Source organism: Anser cygnoides, chromosome 17 (assembly GCF_040182565.1).
Source record: "Anser cygnoides isolate HZ-2024a breed goose chromosome 17, Taihu_goose_T2T_genome, whole genome shotgun sequence".
In the NCBI taxonomy this organism is placed as follows: Eukaryota; Metazoa; Chordata; class Aves; order Anseriformes; family Anatidae; genus Anser; species Anser cygnoides.
Window position 1 is genome coordinate 1,620,063 of NC_089889.1, and position 20,912 is coordinate 1,640,974.

The 20,912-nt window shown below is 56.4% G+C and overlaps 2 protein-coding genes across 5 annotated transcripts; one reads left to right on the forward strand and one right to left on the reverse strand.

Moving 5' to 3' along the window:
- Positions 1–281: 281 nt before the first annotated feature.
- On the reverse strand, positions 282–12,136 carry MVK (mevalonate kinase). 3 transcript variants are annotated; one of them, XM_066978721.1, is made up of 11 exons: positions 11,981–12,136; positions 11,741–11,888; positions 10,800–10,947; positions 9,471–9,626; positions 8,366–8,380; positions 6,838–6,941; positions 5,924–5,969; positions 5,095–5,185; positions 4,516–4,632; positions 1,916–2,069; positions 282–1,802 (listed from the first exon to the last, which is right to left on the reverse strand). In XM_066978721.1, the coding sequence occupies exons 1-11, from the start codon at positions 12,056–12,058 to the stop codon at positions 1,651–1,653; spliced, it is 1,209 nt and encodes a 402-aa protein (XP_066834822.1). In that variant the 5' UTR covers positions 12,059–12,136; the 3' UTR covers positions 282–1,650. The 3 variants fall into 3 exon arrangements, with proteins under 3 accessions (XP_066834822.1, XP_047929827.2, XP_066834823.1); XM_048073870.2 differs by lacking the exon at positions 8,366–8,380; XM_066978722.1 differs by lacking the exons at positions 8,366–8,380; positions 9,471–9,626; positions 10,800–10,947; positions 11,741–11,888; positions 11,981–12,136 and adding an exon at positions 7,019–7,074.
- Positions 12,137–12,235: 99 nt separating this feature from the next.
- On the forward strand, positions 12,236–16,606 carry MMAB (metabolism of cobalamin associated B). Of its 2 annotated transcripts, XM_066978724.1 has the most exons (10): positions 12,236–12,344; positions 12,682–12,734; positions 12,809–12,902; positions 12,992–13,049; positions 13,939–14,011; positions 14,385–14,482; positions 14,816–14,880; positions 15,569–15,628; positions 16,034–16,159; positions 16,439–16,606. In XM_066978724.1, exons 1-9 carry the CDS (start codon positions 12,265–12,267, stop codon positions 16,119–16,121), a joined length of 669 nt encoding a protein of 222 aa, XP_066834825.1. In that variant the 5' UTR covers positions 12,236–12,264; the 3' UTR covers positions 16,122–16,159; positions 16,439–16,606. The 2 variants fall into 2 exon arrangements, with proteins under 2 accessions (XP_066834825.1, XP_066834824.1); XM_066978723.1 differs by having other exon boundaries at positions 12,240–12,344; positions 16,034–16,606.
- The last annotated feature ends 4,306 nt before the right edge of the window (positions 16,607–20,912 follow it).

The window sequence follows — 20,912 nt, forward strand, 5'->3', positions numbered from 1 at the left end:
GGAACGTGGCATTTCTTTGTGCTCACCAGGAGAAGCTACAGACACATTTAAGTGGTTATGAAGGCAGCACGCATCCAGATCCTCACATTGATTACACTGTATTAGAAAACGGTAAATTATTTATCAGGCTTTCTGACTTGTGATTAGTGTAAAGCTGTTCTTGGATGCAAATTGGAATTGTAATTAGACACGAAGAAAACCAGCATCTGAAACCGGGTTTTACTGAAGCAGCGTACGGTACTTTTTTTCCTTTTGTAGCCGGCGTAATTATCAAAGAACACTTTGCACGTATAAAATGTCAATTTATTAAAAACAGAGACAGTTTTATTTATGTCTGATCAGCGAACTAAACCTGGTCATGAGGATGGCAAAATGTTAGAGCTAGCAGACCTCAGCTTCTCACTCTTGATTTCTTATTCCTGCACTGGAAGGGGAAAGCAAGCTCCCCCACCTCTGACGATGTAGTATTTGGCTTTCAGTCAAGTTAATTTTTGAACAGAGCAACACTTAAACAAACAAACAAACAAAAAGACCAAACAATGACAAAATCTTCAGCAGGTATCGAAGAGACCCCAGCTTATTACTTCAGGGTACCCCGGGGTCACGTACTCACCTCCCAGCTCCACGCAGGTAGCAGTACACCGTTAAGATTTCAGACGAAGAAACATTTAGGTTTTACACCTCACCAATTGCAAACGGTGGCCAGCTCTTGAAGAGTATTTTTTCCTTACTTAAAACCAGTTACTTTAAACTAGAACAAATCCGTGTTTGCTTTTGCTGACCCCCCCCCATCTCCCCCACCTTTACCCCCCGGGCAGGAGGCACAGTTCACACCCCCCACCTGCAGGCACGGGTCGAGCACGTGCTCATTTAAGACAGAGGTGTGAGAGCTCCCCAGACAGATCCCAGAAGAGCTACTGTAAGAAAATTCTAAATCCTAGAGATTCTAAAACTGCCTTTGCCTTCAGCCACCCTCCCTGCAGGTAACAGCCAGAGTCTGAACCAGACCTCGGGCACGTGAGCAGAAAAGGGTCTGGTTACAGGACCCTGTTTACTAGCCCAGACAGGGTGAAAACAGTGATAATTTCATTAGAGTTGTGCTGTTTTTTCATGTTAATTATCCAACCCTTCATTAGTAACAGGTAAGAGCTCTATTTAAACGTTTCCTTTCCACGGTAAATTGCAGTCCAGGAAAAACCGAGACCCAAGTGTCGAGCCCTGAGCTGCCAAGATGCTTTTCACCCAAAAATGTCAAAGCACTCCGCACATCCGCCTTGCCAGCCTCGCTGCACGCCCTCGCGGGACGCCAGGGGAGACGCGGAGAGACACCACATGCATCTGAAGCAGGAGAACCAAGCAGAGTGTCATTATCCGTGCTGGAATCCAGCCCAGAGCTCTCCTCCTGCCCCTCGAGATTAGCGCGGCAGTTGAGTAAGGAAATTCGAGAGAGGATTTTTGAGAGGCTGGGTCAGACTCGGACCCAGCGCAAGTGCGAGCAGTTGCTCCTGGGTCCTCATCGCAGTCCCAGCTCCCCGAGACACCAGCCCTGAACCCCAGCACCCACAGACACCCAGATGGGATCGCCGGGGAGAAGCTCCCAGGCAGCGGGGCAGAGCCAGCCAAGAGCTCGGCCCGGCCGAAGGCAGCGACTCAGCTCTCGGAGAGCGCGTGCAGCACTTGGGCGTTTAAAGACGAGGAGGAGTGCAGGGTCACGCCGGGGGCCCCGATGTCAGTCTCCCAGCATTCAAACCCGCAAGCGCACAGATCTCGCTTGGCTGCTTCCACGGCCAGCAGGGTGGTGTCTGCCAAGGGGGAGGCAAGAACAGCCAGTGGGTCAGCCAGGCCGTGCCTGGAGGCAGGAAGGGGCGACCACATTCGCCCCCGTGCCGCGCCGGGCGGGCGGAGGGGCACTCACCTGGTCGCAGCAGGGTGATGCCGCAGCCGCCGCCACCAGCGCCGGTGAGCTTGCTGTGCAGGCCGTGCGAGGCCGTCACCCGGCACAGCCGGTCCAGGGAGGGGTGGCCGACTCCGATCACGTTCAGGTGGTGCTGGTTGATATCGAAGAGTTCCTGAAAGCCATTGCACAGAGAGGAGATGAGCACATGCGGTGGCGGCAGCTCTTCCCGGCCACGGGTCCTTCCTCGGGAAGCTGCGGGGGGGCTGCCCTGCCTTCCCGGCCACCCGACAGCCACCTCATGTCTGCAGGGAGCTTGGCCACCAGCATGCCTTGGGGTCCAGCAAGGTTGAGGCCAGTGCCTGAGCCCCGTGCTGCTCATCTGACCCCATCCCATGATTTGTGCTGCTCCTGCCCACCACCGTGACAGCCGTACAGCAGCTTCTGGACCTCCTCACTCAGGAGGGAGAAAATCCTGGTCGCAGCAAGCTGCTTACAGGTGTTTATTCCAGGCCCTAAATCAGAACTCCCCGATGCCTCCCGACTGTTTCGCCTCTCCTCTGTCACACAAGTGCTGAGCTGGAGACTGCGCCAAGCCCCTTGCTGGCTGTGGGAAGGGCACTGAGCCAGCACTGCTGGCTGTCACCTGCCCTGCGATCCTCCCAGCAGCACTAAATCCAGGGTTCTTCTAACACAGCCAGGTCAGAACCAGCCCAGCTGGAGAGGAGACATGGAGTTGCACGCTGCAAGCCCAGGGAAGGAAAGCTTCGCCCTCTGTGTGGGCTGCAAGCCAAGGGGCCTCTCACCAGCACCGCGCCGGGCACCTGGCACCCAGCACAAGAGGGGTCAAGAGGAGCTCCTGCCCTCTGGGGGCAGCACGAGCCTCTCCGCAGGCAACGCCGCCCTCCCAGCAGGGCTGCCTGCACGTCTCTGTGCCAGCCAGCCCCCAGCGCCGCTGCTCCTGGGGAAAGCTGCCGCGGGGACAAAGCCCGAACGCCCCAGGTGACAACAGCAACAGGCAGGGGTCAGGATTGCAGCTTCCCTCTGCCCCGTACTAGAGGTGCGGAGCTACGGAACAGAGGGAAGTGCTCAGCTACCTCCCACAGAGCAAACTCTGGGCCATGAAAGGACATCAGACCTCCAACGACAGCAGCATCCTCCCAATTCATTGGCACCGTCAGCGGGGGAAGCTCGCTCTTAACAGTGTTGGTCTGACACCACAAAACTCAGTCGTCTTCCCTACAGGTACCTGCTGCCCCTCTTGCTGTCCTGGAGGGTGCCACGAGCAGGAGCCAGCTGGGACGGGAGCCAGCAGCACCCCGTGCTCCCAGCACCTCCCTGCCTGCTGCAAGCTCACGGTGAGCAGGGAGGGATGCTGAGCCGAGAGGGGTGCTGCGTGCAAGCTGTGAGCTCCGACACCGCCATCCCTCAGCTCCGCTCGGGTCTCCTGCCACCACCACGCAGGAGAGGACGATGCAGGAATAACCCTCTACCCACCTCCAGAGCATTTCTGCACTGTGCCAGAACAAACGTGGGAAGATGAGCCAGCCCGCTGCAAGCACAGCGCACGTATCACAAGTTTTGTGCTGGGCTGGACGGGCGCCCATCGAGAGGCTTCTTTACATGCCTGAGCGTGGGCACGGCGCTCCCCGTGACGATCCGAGACACCTGTCATCTGCTCCACGACCTGCCAGGAGCCGGCTGACAGCTGATGACACAGTAGACTAGTTCGACGGTTCGAAGGCAGGGCTGCCCAGAACTGCACGTTCCAGAAGCAGCCAGATGTGTGTGCACACATCCATGCCGCGTGTGATAAACTGCGCCTCCGTGGGCTCTTCAGACTCGAGACAAACCCGCAGCTTCGGTACAGAAAGCAGCTCACTGCAGCTCTGCCCCTCCCGGGACAGCCCCGGGGAACTGCACCGCTGGTACTGATAGGTCGCTCAGCTCCCGTGGCCAGGTTTGGCACCCGTGGGTGCCTTGGGGCACCACCACGCGTCCTCACCCCGCACCAGGCGGTGCTGCGGCGCTCCCGGCACCGCGACAAGCTCCCCCCGCTTGGCAGCGCGTTCCCCCCACGGCAGCAGCCTCTCCCCCTCTGCAGAAAGCCAAGCCGAACGCAGATCTCCGCATGCACCTCATGCATCAACGTCAGGTCAGCTCTGGGCACAGCTCCGTTTGTCATCCTCTGGAGCCAGGACAAGCGCCGAGCGCCGGGAGCTGGCTCGCGACCAGCCCCTCGCCGACCGGGGGCTGCTGGGCTCTCCGCTCTCTGCTCCAGCCCCGGCAGTGACAGAGCAGCAGACGAGCGAGGCTGGCGTCGCAGCCCAAACACACCCCACCCTTTTCAGACAGAAACAAAACCTTTAGGGCTACGAGTCCCCAAAGCACCAGGTCTGCTCCCTCCCTCCCCGTCCTCTGTGCTGCGGGAAGACACAAAGAGCATTTTCTGTCCCCCAGCTCCCAGAAGGGCATTAAGAGCAGCGCACGCAGACCACAATTTCACTCCGACCTGAATACTTCCTGCTATCAAATTCTTTCTTAGCCCTAATGGTCTTTAAATGACATTTTGATGTTCAACAGTAACAGCGTCTAAAAATACTGGCGAACAAGCCCCTTACCTCCAGCACAGGGTAATACTCCGGTGATGGATTTGCAGGCATCGCTTCCAGAACACTTTGGCACTCCTGAGAAATGGCATCGATGGAGTCCAGCACTGGGTTCATTATAGCTGGGAACTGAGAAGCAGGGAGGCAAGATGTGAGCAGAGTGCTTGCTGGACCTCACGCCACCCTGACAGAGCCGCCCCGGCCTTTAGGAGCTGCACAATTCCTCGCCCCCCTCAGGGCTCTAATTCACAGAAAAAACCCAGTGCAGAGCAGGGCAGCGCCCAGACGCTCACACCTGCAGGAACTGGAGGAAGAGAGGGAAACAGAGGGAAACAGGCCAGGGGAAGGAGCTGTTCTGTTCAGGGTGGCACACTGGTGAATTCTGCAGCAAGCCCTGTGTGCTGGAGGGAGGGAAGGAAGCTCAGCTCCAGTCCCCAGGTGCTAGCTACGAGCAAGTTTGAACACAACAACCACGAGAGCTCACGAGAGCTGCCTGCGAGCCCTGCACAAGGAGGTCAGAGCTCACTAGGGTTATCTCCTATCTCCCCCCCAGCGCACGCCCCCAACCCCGTGGCCACGCAGGCGCTGCACCTTCAGGATCTTCTCCTTGACCCCCACCACCAGGACCTTGGTGCTTCGCGGGACTTTGGTGTTGGTCAGCAGGATCCTGAGCGTCGGCACCCTGCAAGCGACAAGACACGGTCAGCCTCCGTCCTTCGGGAAAGCCCCGCAGCTCCCAGGCCCACCGGGCCTCTCGGGGCCTTCAGCTGAGCACGACAAAGATAAGGGTCCCACTAATTTTGGGGAAGTTAGGCAGGTGCTCAAGCACCGGCTGGATTCAGACTTGTTCCTCTCGGTTACAACGAACAACTGCACTAGCACGATGAACGGGACTAGCGTGTTTACTGAAATCTCTGTTTTCCAAGTAAAATCCTTCCTTTGAAATACTGCGAGGCTGGCCAGCAGTAGCCATTAGCTGCTAATAAAGCAATTTCATGCACTGGGGAAGATTTTAATGATTATCCTCCCGTGGCAGGAGGCATTCAGGGCCTGGACCTGCTCCCTGCAGCTCGCTTTTTACGCAGCCCTGCCATCAGGTAAGCAAGAAGTTTCCCCCTCCCCACAATGTCATTTGCTGCCAGGAGCAGATCCGTTCCTGCTGCCCATAATGCCATGAAATTAATATCGATCCTCTGCGCCGCGCTCATCTGATGTCGGATAATGACCAAACATTTTGCTGTTCTCGCCCACCCCAAACCAAGACGACACTCAAGCTCCCCACACCCGGGACGAAACGGGGCCGCGGAGCCCCGCGGCTCGCAGCCTCTCATCCATCTCATGCAGTGCCACGTCCGCCCGAGGCACTTCTGACACGTTCCGCCCGCTGCACGTAAGAGTTATTTTTAAGCTCCAGTATTACCTCTTTAACGATTTGATTTTTCCTGATTGGTATCTCAGGGCTCCACCTAAAGTGAAACACACGCATTGTCTCAGCGCACAGCCAGCCGAGATAAGGCGGTATTGTAAGAGACAGAAGGGCTTTCATCTTCAGAACCTCACCCAGAGCACATGACAGTAATTGCAAGGAACACCAGCTAAATGAACCATGTTCGCAGGCAGCATGAATCTGCCCGGCCCCGCTGACTTAATGAGAGGGTCTCGCTGGACACGGTTAACCCGGTGACTTTCCCTCTGCCCCCCCTCTACCTCAGGATCACGGTAATTTATTTATTTTTCTAAAGGCAAAGAGTTTGGCCAGCATGAAATCTTTGCTGAAAAAGAGACTCCAGCAACGATTCCCTGGGGTAGGGCCAAGCGTGCTGGTCTCAGACGGGACCGGACGTTTGTGCTCGTGTCAGCAGCCGTCTGCTAGCAGGGAACTTCCCTGTCCTGAAGGATTCTCTCGCCTGGCTCCTGCTTTACCAAAGCACTGCGATTAGGTCTCATTAGAAAGATTATTAAAAGGAAAAGGACGCTTCCAAAACACTTGGAAGTCTCTGCTAATTGAAACTGCGTGACAGCTGTCCGAGTGCATTTTCTCCTGCCTTATCCCGGGGACAGGATTACGTTTCTTTGTTCGTACCAGAACGTCTCGGTTCTTTGCAGCAGGGTCTCTGCCCCACAGCACCTGCCCGAGGGATGCAGATCCCTGGTGTAAACGCAGGTCTGCCAACCCCCCCGACTGGCTCCCGTCCCAGTTACGGATGGGGCTCACCACCTTCCAGAGCTGACACGCAGCCTGCGCTGGAGAACAGAAGCGGGGCTGCTGCTCTGGCACCCAACAGCCCCTCAGCACCCCCGTTTGGGGCCGGGGAGCAGCACACACGCACGTACCCCAAGTGGCAACGGCGTTGTCCACACCCGAGGGATTGCCGTGGATCACCCGCTCCCCCTGGAAGGCCCAGCTGTTGATCAGAGTCATCTCTTCTTCCGTCCACCTGGAAGGCAAGAAAAAAAGAACTCGAAACCACGAAAAACAGCACACAAGGAGCACAGACGGAAGCACAGCACGCACCGAAGCGGATCAGGGTCAGCTCGCCGCGCACCCAGCCCCATCCACACCTCCCAACACCGTGTTACCACACGCTGCCCTGAGACCCCGCTCAGCGACACGCAGGACGGCGAGTTTACACGCAGATGAGAACGCCAAAAGCTGCACCTCACGCAGGCAGCCTCAGCCTCTAATTGCCAGCTGCTCAGCCGCAGAAGCCTCACAAATTGGGTCAGAAGATGTCACCAGAAGCGACGCTCGAGCAAAGGCTTTGATTTTCAGGGATTAACTCCTAACACTTCAAGCCACGCTGGGTGCTGGCACTTAAAACACAAAAGGGAAGCAAATGCCGAGGTGTTTATGCTGAGAGACACGGGAGCGGGCTCTCTGCTGCCCTGAAAGCAGTCACACCGACCGGTAAGTGCTGGGAGAGGTTAAACGCTGGCTGAAGGGCTCGGTGCTGGGTCAGGTTCAGCCAGGATCGAGGCCCCTGACCGAACACACCAATTAAGGGGCTGTAGCCGCACAAAAAGCCAACACGGAGCTGCCGGTTACAGAGCACTTGCTGCCCGCAGCTTCACCACGCTGGTTCCTTCCCAAGCGTCCCCCAGTGCGCCCGCACAGCCGAGCCCAGAGCTCGCCTGATCCCCAAACCCAGCCACAAGGGAAGCCCGACGTCCTGCAGAGCCAGCGGGTGCTCCTGCGCCCTGCTCTAACACGCTCAGACGCGCACGGGCGGGCGTCTATCCCTCTCCTGGCACACAGCACTGCCCGCCCTACAGCCCACGCACGCCCCGAGGCGCTGCCCGAGTGGTTTTAACACTCCGTGGGATCAGACATCCCAGCACCGGGACCTTCTGCAGAGATCAGGGACCTTCTGCAGAGATCAAAGCTGGCATTTGGTGTAGCGACAATGTTCGGCTTTTGGACCACGGGGCCCAGAAAACAAACTGCGTGACGGCGGCGGAGGCACAGACGTAGATTTTAGATAAGCACCAAGCTGCCCTACAAGAAATAAGGAACAGCCGCTGACCCCTGCTAGGGTAGGGCAGAAATCAGGGGAGCCGCCTGCTACCTGGAAGCCTCTTCCTCAAACTTCCCACGTTCCCAGGCTGCAGCTGAACATCTTTCATCCATCTCCACACATCTTTAATTTCACTTGCCAATATTTAATCTGCGAAGCATTCAGGAAAACAGCTCATACCACCGCTACTCAAAATAGAAGCGCAGTTTGCTGTAAACCACTTGTTTTTAATCCTCTTTGAGCGGCTGCGATTCTTCGCGACGCAGGAGTCATTATATCACGCTGTTCTTTTCTTGCAACGTTAAGCAAAAACCTTCTGAAGTCTGACACCCCCATCTCTCACTCACCCCTCTGCACGCCAGCTGGAAGAAAAAAAATTACGCTGTATTCAAGCCGAAGCTAAGAAGTGTGAGCAGGGAATGAAGACATCCTTGCTGCTCGCCGGCTGGTTTAGCACTGGCCTCTCGTTTCTCACGTCGTGTGCTCGGGCGAACCTCCCCATGGTCACAGCTCACGAACCCGCTCTAGGAACGTGTTTCTGGGTCAGCCTGCAAGCTCAGGTTTTGAAGCTACCCCCTCTCACGGTCTCACTCTCAGGCCCCCCCCCCCAAATCCACAAAGCCAGCCATAAAAGGCTGCACCTGGCAGGGAAGGAACAATAGAGGGTTCTGCAGCTCCAGCTGCGATACGCATCTCTAAGCGGAGCCTCCTCAGCCACACAGCAGAGCAGACCAGTTTTTCAAGGTTCATCTCCAACGGAAAGCCACGCAGGGGAGAGGGAAAGAAACTCCCTTTCAGCAGCCCCTGATAAAGGGCAGACTCAGGCAAGAAATCCAAAGGAAACCTACCACGTGTGGAAAAAAAATCCACGTGAAGACGCAGGGAAAAAGAAGGTAGAAAGGATCTTTGACTCTTTGACAACTCAAAGCAAAACCTAAAAGATGCTCAGGGACAGAGAAGAAATAGAGGTAAAAAAAAAAAATTCCGCCACATTAAAGCACGTGTTTTATTTTCTTGGCAAAATAAAGCTGCCTTACACTAGACAGGGTAAGAAGTGGGTTAAATGCGTGCGTTTTACCAAGTCTCTGCATCCAGGTGCTTCTATCAGGAGAACAGAATTGTAAACACGATTCGCAGGTCAGAGCCCTGGGACAAGACACGCCTCTGCTGCTGGAGCACAGGCAGCAACAGGGAGGGAAGGGAAACGAGCCGAGCTCGAGGTGCCACGGCCACAGCCAGAGCCTGAGCCCAAGAGACGGCCGGACAGCCCAGGAGAGGCGCCAGCGCCAGAATTTGCTCAGATAAAAGGAAAGACAGGGGCACAGCGGTCACGTTGCGGGATGTGCTGATCCAAACAGAACCCCCCAGCCAGGGACATCGACCCCACATCGCGGGGTGCTGCTGTCAGAGAGCAGAGCTGCCCCCGCGGCGTGCCTCCAAGGCATTAGTTACCTGGCTGTGGTCTCCCCGTCCTTCAGAGGGCAGGAGATGGCTCCGCAGGCGCGCAGCAGCGCCGCCGCCAAGCACACCGCGTAGGCAGCGCTTGACCCCAGCCCGGCTCCTGTGGGCAGCTCAGACCACACCACGATGTCCGCGCTGGGAACATCTCTGAAACACAAAGGGCAGGCTTACAGCGACCTCGAATCCCATCTCGGAACAACCTTTCGGAGGTAAAAGATGCCATTTAGGACCAATCACAGGAAACGCTGCTGGAAAATTGGCACCATCAGCACATGCGCACGCACCCGCCGCACGCAGGCAGCTGAGTAGCCTCACCGAGCCATTGTACCAGAACAAAGCCTGGCTAAATCGGATCTATGATTAGCACAGCTCATCAAGCAGCTGGGAGGGGCACTCTGTAACCAAATACTTGAGTAGCACCATAAAGAGACCCTTCAGAAACTGCTGCGTGAATTTAAATATATTTTAAGTAAAGACCGAGTGTCACAAATTCCCAACCGCACCGTTACACCTCGCTGGAGCAAGAAGCTGCCGGGGATGACGAAGGGCGCACATGCCTGTGTCCACGTGGCCTCTTCTCCACCGACTGTGTCAGGGCTGTTACAGACCCCAGCATCAAAACAGGAGCCTGCACTGGCCTGTGAGCGATGGGAACCACAACCTGGTTCAACCTGCTTGTCACCAAGCAGCACAGAGACTGCAAAGCAAGTCTCTGTCACGTTCCTTTAGCCTTCGGTCCTTGGCTAAGAGTACTGAAAACAGGCTGTGATGGTGCTGCATGTATCATACCTCGCCCCAAACACCCTTTCAGTAAACTTAGATTATCACCAACTGTGCTGATCAAGTTTAGAAACTGAAACAGCCGTGAGCTGTGGTGACCCCAAGTTCTCAAATCTGGAAGGAGACCCAGCTTAGCAGAGGGATCAGCCGCTGAATTCACAGCTTGTTTCCGTAGGTGTTTCTCCTGCCTACGCTAAGCCCGTATGAAATGAGCTGCCTGCAGTGCAGGACGTCTGTCTGTCTGTCTGCTCCTACTGACCACGCAGGAAGGGTGGGATGAGCCGCACTGACTGCAGCATCTCAAAGCCAGATGTGTAAGCGAGAGCCAACGACTCCCAGCCCACCCGCTTGGGGCACCCCACCCACCAAATACACCAGCTCTGAAGGGGTCTCTTGAGGTGCCCAGAACCTAAATAAAGTGCGATTCCCTTTGATTTCTTACTTTGCCTGAAAGATTTGGTTTCTTTCTGTGACCTTGAAGATACAATTAACGCTGAACGCCCAAAACACGTTTATTTTGGGGCAGGAGGACAGCCTTACCCATACTTAGCTGAAATAGCCAGGCACATATAAAGGAAGGCAAGAATAGCAAGGCTGTCGGGAGCTGAGGCTTCGGCAGGGATTCCAGCAAACTCTTTCAGTGCTTCCAGCAGTTCTGCGCTGGGGGGCTTAGACTCATCAAAGTCAGCTAGGGAGGCAAGCAGGGGAGAATTCAAACACTTAGAAGCCAGGAAATTGTTAAACCCGAAAGCTGCATTTACACAAACAACTCTTGTTAGAGGAGGCAGACACGGACTACGAACTAGTTTCACGTTTTACCTACAAGCTTTCTGCTCAGGATAAAACAAAGCAAAACCACCAACCACCCCGAGAACCTGATCTTCCTCCATCCCCACACCTGCACCATCTGACAGAGACTCCGTGCGTTCACTTCTCACATGTGCCCATCCACCACCAGGCAGAATTTGGCAAGCCAAATGCTGGTTATTAAACAACAGGGACGCTGAGGTTCTTCAGACGCGTCTGAGATGCAACAGCCAGGGCAGGGATGAGCACAAGAGAAGTTCTGGCCGGTGCCGAGGTTACCGACGTGCTGACCCTGCGGACTTTGTCCTGCTAAGCAAACAGAGCTGGTGAGGGTCGGGGGAGCTGGTGCCAGGTCCTGCAGTGGGAAGGGACCCATGGAGTCACCCGGCACGAGACGCTGAGCGCCCGGGGGCGGCTGGGGCTGGATGGGGCCCTTACAGACCCCCTGGTTCCAGCTCCCTGCCCTAACCCCGGGTCCCCCCAGTCCCATCCAGCCCGTGAGGGACGGGACACCCCCTTACCCCGTGCCCCTGTCAGTTGATGAACCCCCCCTACCCCAACCCAACCCAACCCAAGCCCCCAACCCAACCCAACCCAACCCCAACCCTAACCCCATCCCACCCCCCCCCCCAAGCCCAGTGCCTCCCCCCCGGGACCCCCCGGTCCCCTCTCACCCTCGAGGCGACCCCTGAGGGCGCGGAGGCCGGGCAGGTCCCAGCTCCTGAGGACGCCGACGCCGGGCAGGCGGACACGGAGCCGCTCCTCGCCGCCGGGCCGCAGGCACAGGAAGGTGCGGAGCCCCAGCGCCACGGCCAGCGCCGCCTGCGGGACGAACGGGACGGAACGGGACGGGACGGGGCGTGAGGACCGGGAACACGAAGCCCAGGCCCGTCCCGCCCCGTGGCGGCGCTCACCTTGCCGTGCACCACGGCGTGCTCCCCGTGCAGGATCACCTTCCCCGGCGCCGACACCACCAGGCCCCGCTCCGCCATGGCCGGCCGCCGCCGGGCACCGCGCCCCGCTCCGGCTTCAGCCGCCGGCCCCGCCCCGCTCGCTCCCAGCCAATCGCGGGGCTCGCAGAGGGGACGGGGCCGCGGGCCGGCCAATCGGGAGGCGGCGGCGCGGGGTGGCGAGGCGCTGGGGTGAGGCCGGCGGGGGCCTGGCGGGGGCCCCGGAGGGGTTGCGGCGGGAGGCGGCGATGCTGCGGCGGGCGGCGGCGGCGGCGGCCCGGGGGGTGCGGAGGCCGCTGGGGCTGCGGCAGCGCGGCGGGGCCGGCAGGTGGGGCTGGGAACGGGGCCGGGGAGCGGGAGCGGGGATCGGGGCCAGGGCCGGGAACGGGGCCAGGGACTGGGACGGGGTGCGGGGACCGGGGCCGGGGATCGGGGCCGGGAACGGGAGCGGGGGCCGGGGATCGGGGCCGGGACCAGGGAACGGGACCGGGATCGGGGCCAGGGATCGGGACCGGGGACCGGGACGGGGTGCGGGGAGCGGGGACTGGGGCCAGGGAGCGGGGACTGGGGCCGGGGATCAGGACCGGGGATCGGGACCGGGGCTGGGGACCGGGCCCGGGGCCGGGAGCTGCCTGCCGCCCCCTGACGACCCCCACCTCCCGCAGCCCCGCCGGCGGTGCCCGCGCCCCGAGGATCTACACGCGAACGGGGGACGGAGGTGGGCCCGGGGCGGCCGGGGAGCGGGGCCTGCTGGCCCTGCCCGGTCCTGAGCCCCCCCCGCGCCTGCCGCAGGCTTCTCCAGCACCTTCACCGGGGAGAGGAGGCCCAAGGGCGACCGCGTCTTCGAGGCGCTGGGCACCACGGACGAGCTGAGCTCCGCCATCGGGTGAGCGCCCCGCGGGGCCTCCCCCGGCCTCCTCCTCCCCGAGCCCCGGGGGGCCGCAGCCCCCCGCTCACCCCCTTTCCCCGCCGCAGGCTAGCCAGCGAGTTCGGCGTCGAGAAGGGGCACGCGTTCGTGGAGCAGCTTCGCAAAGTGAGTGCTGCCGGCAGGCCTTCCTCACCCCGCGGCCCCGCCGCGTGCCGCGCTGGTTTTAGGCAGGATGCTCCCGTTGACACGTAGGAACTTAATTAAATAAATTAAATAAAATAAACTTAGCATTAAAATATTAGGATGAAGCATCCCCTAAATATTTAAGGCTCTGAGCCACAGTTACCCCCCAAGAGACAAACTTTAACCAGGAAGGAAACCGGCAGCTCAAGCAGATCGGTTGCGGGCAGATAAACGTATCCACATGTACCCAGATCTGTGCCCCCACATGTCACGGATGTGAGTTAAGTCTCGTCACGGAGCCTCAGGTTTGGGATCAGGGCACCAAAACTACGTGGGCGCGATGGTGGGAGACTGCTCCCACCGTGGCATCATGTGGGTTTTACTAACTGGCTTCGCTGTGCACAGGACCTCAGAAGGAGCTAATCGGAGACCTTACAGAGCTTTACCAGGCTGCCTCTGAAACGTCCCGTGCTATGGAGAGATGCTCCTCTCAGAAGTGGATGTGACACTGAGCCAGCACCATCTCCAGCTGTTTGTCACTGCCACTCTCTCAGAGGTTCCTGGTTCGATGTCCCACCAGCAACCAGATCCTGCGAGTACCCCTGGTCTCCTCTCGCCAGGGTCATCCAGGGTGGTTTAATGTGCCAGTGAAAACGAGTACACGCGATAATCTGGTTTCTCATAAAGCAATTAGGGAGCACGTATCTGATCCCTCCTGCCAGCAGGCTGGGGATGATGAACAACAAGGGTCGGATCCTCTTTAATCAGCACAACCAGCTGTCGCCTCCCAGAGCTTGCTGTGGTTGTACTGGAGCATCAAAGGCTGGATAACGCAAACACTTCTTATTTTTGTCCTGATTGCCACATCTAGGTCCAGTGCATGCTGCAGGATGTGGGCTCCAACATCGCGACGCCTCTCTCCTCAGCCAGGGAAGCTCACTTAAGTAAGCCCCAGAGGATTTTCCTGGGATAACAGGTCGTGAATCCACGCTGTGCTGGACTGGTGCTGGAAGGCTGCCCCGGCGTGCGGCACTGAGAGCTGCCCAAGGGCTGCTCCACACCGTGTGGCTGGGTGCTGAGCGGGTACCGCGTGGTTCCACGAGCTGCTGCTGCTGTGTCTGTGTGACTCGAGCGATGCGAGCTGGCCTGGGGCGCCGCCGCAGCTGCTGAATGGGGAGCCAGCCCTGCTCCAGCAGGAAGAGTATTTTGGGGTGCTTTCTTAGTGCTCACCAATCCAAGAATCGTGAAAGGAGAGCCCCATCTGTGGAGTGAGTGATTCTGCATTTCTTGCAGTTGACTCTCCTTTTCCTTCTGTAGAACGAACTGCTTTCAGCGAGAAGCCTGTCCTGGAGCTGGAGCAGTGGATTGACAGCTACTCAGAGCAGCTTCCTCCGCTCAGAGCTTTCATCTTGCCTGTAGGTATTGCTCGTGCCACTCGCTGCCAGCAGAAGGCTGGCTCTGTTAGGGTAAATCTGCCCCACCACTTGCTGTGGGAGCCGGGAGGAAACAGGTTGTGAAGCTGTTACTTGTGCAGACAAATAGCGAAGAAAAGCACGGAGAAGGACTAGGCCGAGTTAAATTTCCACACGCTTCTGCATTTAGATCTCTCTTCCCAGTTGCCTGGCCATAACAGAGCGTTTGTTCAGCTTGCACGTGTGCGAGATGCGATGAGCTTTGCTGCAGTTGTCCGACGAGGTGGACGGCTATCTGTTAGCAGGCACTGATGTGCTGTTTCGTTGTCGTTGCAGTCGGGAGGTAAAAGCAGCGCCGCTCTCCATTTTTCCCGAGCCGTCTGTCGCAGAGCTGAGAGGTGGTGAGTGTTGGCTCTTGGTGTAACTGAACAAAATCAACAGAAGATGATCAGACCGCCACAATAACAGCAAACCAGAGAGAAAACTCATCTGCTCGTTATCAAAGTGACTTCCATACGAAGCCACTTGTGTTTGCCTGAACCCGCTGCACAGCAGCTCTAACCAAGCTGCTGCGGGTTCCCTGCTGAAGCAGCTGATGTTAAGGAAGATGTTACTGTAGGTGTGCTCCCCTTACAGCAGGGCAACCTAGTCTGCAAAAAGCTAACATCACAGTCAGTTGTTTCTTCAGAAGACGGCTAGAATGAGGGCTGTATGCCAGGCAAGAGGCAATGAACAGCTCTGTTCCCTCCCCAAAATAAGGGTTCCCGTTTACCTGCAGAAAGGCATAATGATCCTTCAGGTTATTCACTTACAAGCTGCTCCCATTATTCAGTGAAGCTCACTCATGGGTATCCTTTAGCGGAGCACATCTGCAGTCCTCCAGAAAGTTGTGGTAACGATTTGTGGTACGTGGCCACCAGGGATTTCTCCTGGTGGAACTGAACAGCGCTCACAGCTGCCCTGGGGGATCAGGACAGGGGCTCCACGTGAGGTTGGAGTGTGAAGTTCGGTGCTCCAGCAAATTGCATTTATTTGTTCATTCAGAACTCGCAAGTTAAATGCACTAAAACTTTCCTTTTCCTGTTCTAGCGTGGTTCCTTTAGTACAAGCAGGGGAAGCAGATCCAAACGTGGCTAAATATTTAAACAGGTAAAAAAAAAAAATAAATCCATCCACCTCCTTATTCTGTACCACTGGAGCGTGCTTGTTGTTGTTCCCTTAGCCACAGCACAGAACTGTGGGGTTTTACATCTCAAGGAGTTTCCCTTCCAGATTATGACCTTTGAAGTTTTAACAAGCAGCTTTTTAAAAAGCATGGTTGCATGGCCCGTACGGCTCTGCAGACACCTCTGCGGTGCTGGAGGGGCAGTCCCTTCACTTTCTTCTCGAAGGCGCTTTTGGGAGTCACTTTTTGTACGGGCTGGCTTTGCTTTGCTTTGCTTTGCTTTACCTGCGCTTCTTGTGCTGTCATGGAACGAGCTTCGTTGCGTAGTGCACGCTGCCGGGTACACGGGATGTGAGAAGGGATCTCATTGCTTTTCCCTTGGTTTACAGACTGAGTGACTACCTCTTCGTTTTGGCGCGTTACGCTGCAATGAAGGAAGGGAAGGAAGAGAAAATATACATAAAGTCTGAGCAGTGACTGGGAGCTGGGACGTTTGCTTTCTAGATCATGGAAAGGTAAATCCAGGACAGTGCTTTCCTCAGGCATGGATAATACAGAGAGCAGGCCTGCACTGGGAACGTGAGCTGCCATGAACTTCCAACTAAAATAGCTAGGACCTTGTTCATAAACACTGTAAGGAACGCAGCTGTTCTCTTCGGCCTTGTCCGAGTATCTCTTGTAGTAACACTGTGGTGCTGGTTTCAGAATTACTCTTTGTCCTCGATTGGAAATGAGTCAGGAGACTTTTAATAACTACAGCTGATTTCCAGAGATGTCTTAATTTCCCTGGGCAGTGGCAGGTTCTGTGGAAAGACTTTGACGGGGCTCTGAGGAATGAAGAAGAGAAAACAATCAGCTTCTCTTTGTAAGTCACAATGCTCGTGCACAACAGCTACTGTGCCGAGATTCAGGAACTCTGTCCACAGGCTTTGAAATAATAAATGTGATTTACTTGTACCAAAGGGCCCCTAACTGTCATGCTTTAATACCGAGCCCAGCTTGCTTTTCTTTTTTAAGTTGCTTTCAATCCATCAGCCCTGGCTGGAGCTGAGCTGTGTAGATTTACAGGAACGCACTTTGAATTCTTTGGCTCTGGCTGCCTCTCCTTTTGCATGTGAAAAATGTCTCCGTGCTGACAATCCCATGCATCCTCTGCCAGGAACGGGCTTGTGCAGGATGGGGATTCAAGGAGGAAGGGCCAAATCCTCCAGGCTAGGTGCAGGTACGACCTGTTTAGTTGGCTGGGCTTAACTCCGTGCAGAGCTGCCCTCCCAGCGTGCGGATCCCTTGGGCACACCTTGGTCACAGCATCCCCCTTTGCCCGCAGGTGTTTGAGTCCAGTTGTCAAATCCCTATCAGCTGCAGGGCACCCGGTCCAGTTTGCAGATAAAGGGGTTGTGGTGAGGAGCAGAGGCCTGGAGCCTTTTCAGCTGGCACAGCTAGAGGTGGAAGAGAGAGGCCAATACCCACAGATGTTCGTACCCCACACATTACCGGCCCTGGGAGCTTCACTGCTGTGGAGCTCTCAGCAGAGCGGGTGTCCCAAAGCTTGGGGAATCTGGCTGCAAACACCACGATAAAATGCGGTGCTTCCAGCAGAGAAGACATCCTGTCGCAGAGCTCACCTAGGGCAGCTGAGCACTTCATCTTTCAGAACAGCTGCACGTTTTGCTGTTTCTTTTTTTTTTTTACCGTTTCTTATCATTTTCAGTAAATTCAAGTGTATCAATTTACATGATACAAGCTTAGCAGCCCAATCTTCTAACAGCAAGCCAAAGGCACCTCCAAGTAAATTGACAGAGCAAGCTAACTAAAATTCAGAGATCTCAGACTCGCTGTTGGAAGCTTTTCCAGCTTCCTGATGGATTGGACTGCCAAAAAACCTGGTACGTAAACAAGTGCGTTACAGCCAGCTGAACGAGTTAACGCCTTGCTACCCACGTTGGAGGTAGAGCAGCCAGATGACTACAGTCTATGCAGTTAAAAGCCCAAGTCTCTTACAGCTCACAAGTACAATCTGCCTCACACGCGTTCTTCCACGTGGGTTTAGGTTGTCCCTTCCTTGGGTGGAGGAGCATCAGAGAAAAGGGGGCTATAAGGCGATCACACAGGCTAAGAGCGCTCGTTTCGCACCAAGAGCGCGACTGTTGGTGGTGGGAGCTCTTAACTCACGCAGCTTCCCCTGTTCAATTATTTAAGCAGGAACAACTTCAAAGTTGCTCCCCAAAAGTCTCTGGCTTTTGTGTTAACTTTTTAATCAGAGTGGGGTCAGAGTGAAGAATGCCCAGCGCTAATAGATACCGCTGGCTCATTATTCACCCTTTTTTTTTTAACGCGTATTTCATGGCTATTGTTAATGCACATTTTTCACAGAGTAATTTTCCAAGCCTTAGCCTGTAACACATCCCAATGACAAATGCTCTTGATTTGGACTGTACCGTCAGCTGCAATGTCACATCAGACATTTTCTCAATGCCTGCTCCAGACAGGCCATCCAGTTTTATGATAGCTCTGTCTCAGTGATCACTATTGAACCTTAAGAATCCAGAGGCTTTTCAAGTTTAATTGAATAAAATTCTTAGCAATATAAATTCTTCATGAATGCTATATAAATCAGCTCCAGGATGGATTTATAGTATTTTCTTTTTTTCCAGCTGGGGGGAAGAAATCTCACTACTGTTTTGGGACCAAAGCTAGTATTGTTTTGAGTGCAAGGAGGAATAAATTTAGCTACCGCACTTTTATAAGATGTAGAGATTAAATTTATTAGAGTTCACTCAGCTTCCAGCTCGCCCCCTCTCCCTTTCTACCCAAACAGCCCCGTGCAATTGTTTCAGCACAGCCGAAGCCGGGGGGGGCTGGTGTCTGGGGTGCCCCCGTTGCCCTGGGTAAGCAGGCACAGCGGGCCAGCGCCTGAATTTAGGCACGAGCGAGGGTCAGGCTGAGAGCGGTCCCAGCCCCAGGCGGCTGCAGCTCAGCAGAGCAGAGCTCCCCCGGGGCCACGCTTGGCCCTTTGCAAGTTCACAGCCTGCGGCGCTCGCCCGCTGCTTCCGCAGCGTGTAGCACAGCCCTGGCTGGATAAAAGGGACGTCCCAAATGCTGCCCCCTGACAAGGGAACTGCTGGCCATAATGCTGCAGAAAGGCTTGGGTCCCCAGGCTCCCCGGGGCCACTGGGATGGAAGCAGGGACATTTTGCACCAAGCCCGGCAAAAAAGTTCCAGTGCGGCTGAGCTGGCATCTGCTAACGCTCAGGGAGGAGCGCGCAGCAATGCATCAGAGCCTAGCAAGAGAGGGGACAGGTGAACAAAGCAGGAGTGAGAATTAAGTACAAGCTTTAAAACGAGCAAAGCCCCAGTGCTGTGGGTTAGCAGTTGTTTTCCCGAGTCCTTTGTCCCCACCTAGCAAATCCAGCTGTACAACACAGGGATTCCGCTGCCTGCACCTCATTAATATAACGGGAGGAAGGCAGATGCTTTGTCCGTGCTGACCGTATGCAGAGCCCAGACACATTCCTGCCTAGCAGGGTGCCTTATTTATGATTATGTTGGATCTGCCAGCGCAGACATATGTTGGTAAGGGTCGTTTATTCTTGTTTGTAAAATGTATGGCTGCTCCTAGCTTACGCACTGTCAAAACTGGAAGAACTGGCCCCAAAATCTCTTGCTGCATGATTGGATCAGACGCCTGTACATCTGTTAACGCTGTAGGAGCTGTAAAATGAAATAAGTTTCACTATAACTCAAGCACCTCGATTACTGCCACAATGTGTAAGCAGCAGAGCCGGCTGCTGCTCTTGCAGAAATGACACAAACATACATTTTGCCAAGCTGTATGTAAATTTATACAAGGCAGCATTTGCTCTGCTAGCGCAGAGGAGGGAGGGCTGGTACGTAAGTGGGCCCCCACCCCGACAGGAGGTGCAGGGGCTGCATCCGAAAAGGAAGCCAAAAAGCCAGGGGCCAGCAGCGGTCCTGCCAGGCCGGAGGACCACAAGGACCAGAAGGACCACAGGCCAAGTCCTCGGCAGTCGCGGGCCCCTGAAACACTCATTTTGCCTGGAAGAAAATCCCTCCCTGCCCAAACAGCAGTTTTACAGCACGGTAAGCCCCGGCTAGAAGGGGACAGGCACGCAGTTAAGGCACCCCCGGTAAGAGGCACAGTCCCTGCATGAGGCAGAAGCAGACTCGGCCCCGGCTGTGTTGCAGAAATCCATCCTGCTCTCCCACCTCCGCAGCAGCCTGACCTCTCAGCACCTGCACGGGTCCCTAACGGGCTGCAGGAGCTGGTGCGCGTCTCAGTAAGTGCGAACAACCAGAAAACCGAGCTGCAGGACTACTGAGCTGCAGGACTGCTTTGTCTCGTGCCGCTCAGTGCCGCTGGGCACGTCCTCCCTCTCCATCCCAACACGCAGCCAGCCCCTGCCCAGCGCACGGCCACGAGCGTATCGAGGGCAGGACTACTGGCCTGCAGCGGGTCAGGGACGTGGCACGGTCCTGGCGTGCACGGAGCCAGCCCCAGCAAGCTCCCCGCTTGCTGGCTCACCACGCAGCGACGGCGGAGCAGGCATTTTGCAGGCCTGGCTGTCTCTTGCCAGCTTTCTGCCTTTGCAGCATCTGCTGTGGGGTTTCTTTTTGCTGTTTTTTGACGGCACCATATGCCTCGGTGTCAAAACAATGGTGCTTGCGCACTGACTGGGAGCCCTCTTCCACACTCCCGCCGAGCGCCCTCTCCCCAGCCGAGCCGAGTGCCCGTGGGGCTGCCCCGAGCGCCGCGGTCCCGGCCGGGGAGCGGGGCCGTCAGCACGGCGAGACCTGGCTTGGGGGGGGGCACAACGTGGGGCTCTGAAGCTGGTAAGCGAAGGGCTGCACCGCCACGTACGTACCCACCTGAACGTGGAGGGGAAGCTGGACCTGCGGCGACAGGCGCAGCTCCGCACTCCTGCAAGGAAGTGTTCCCAGAGCCAGGCGAGGGGAAAAGCCCGATGCGAAGGGCCCCACACGGGAAAAACAGCAGGGGCTTCCAGCCCAGCTCCCTTTACCCCTACCTCCAGGAAGCGGCTCTGCTCTCCTGAAGGTACCGAGGACCCAACTCACAGCACCCTGTGGACCAAACGGCGTTTCTCCAAGCACCTTCTAAGACCCAAGGACAAATCCTGCTCGGAACAACCCTGCCAGGTCCCTCCAGGCTCAGAGCTGTTCTCATCGCCACCAGTAGCACCCCAGGAGCCCACCTCAGGGCTACCCGAGCGCATGAGAGGATCAAGCCTG

What these genes read in the sequence shown, in the direction of transcription:
- MVK (XM_066978721.1), bottom strand. Translation starts at nt 12,058, where the DNA reads ATGGCGGAGCGGGGCCTGGTGGTGTCGGCGCCGGGGAAGGTGATCCTG. An exon ending in TCAAGGAGAAGATCCTGAAG is followed by an intron (nt 4,633 to 5,094) that starts GTGCAGCGCCTG and finishes CCTGCTTCTCAG; the next exon opens with TTCCCAGCTATAATGAACCC. An exon ending in AGTATTACCCTGTGCTGGAG is followed by an intron (nt 2,070 to 4,515) that starts GTAAGGGGCTTG and finishes AATGGCTTTCAG; the next exon opens with GAACTCTTCGATATCAACCA.
- MMAB (XM_066978724.1), top strand. Translation starts at nt 12,265, where the DNA reads ATGCTGCGGCGGGCGGCGGCGGCGGCGGCCCGGGGGGTGCGGAGGCCG. An exon ending in CAGCGCGGCGGGGCCGGCAG is followed by an intron (nt 12,345 to 12,681) that starts GTGGGGCTGGGA and finishes CACCTCCCGCAG; the next exon opens with CCCCGCCGGCGGTGCCCGCG. An exon ending in CACGCGAACGGGGGACGGAG is followed by an intron (nt 12,735 to 12,808) that starts GTGGGCCCGGGG and finishes CGCCTGCCGCAG; the next exon opens with GCTTCTCCAGCACCTTCACC.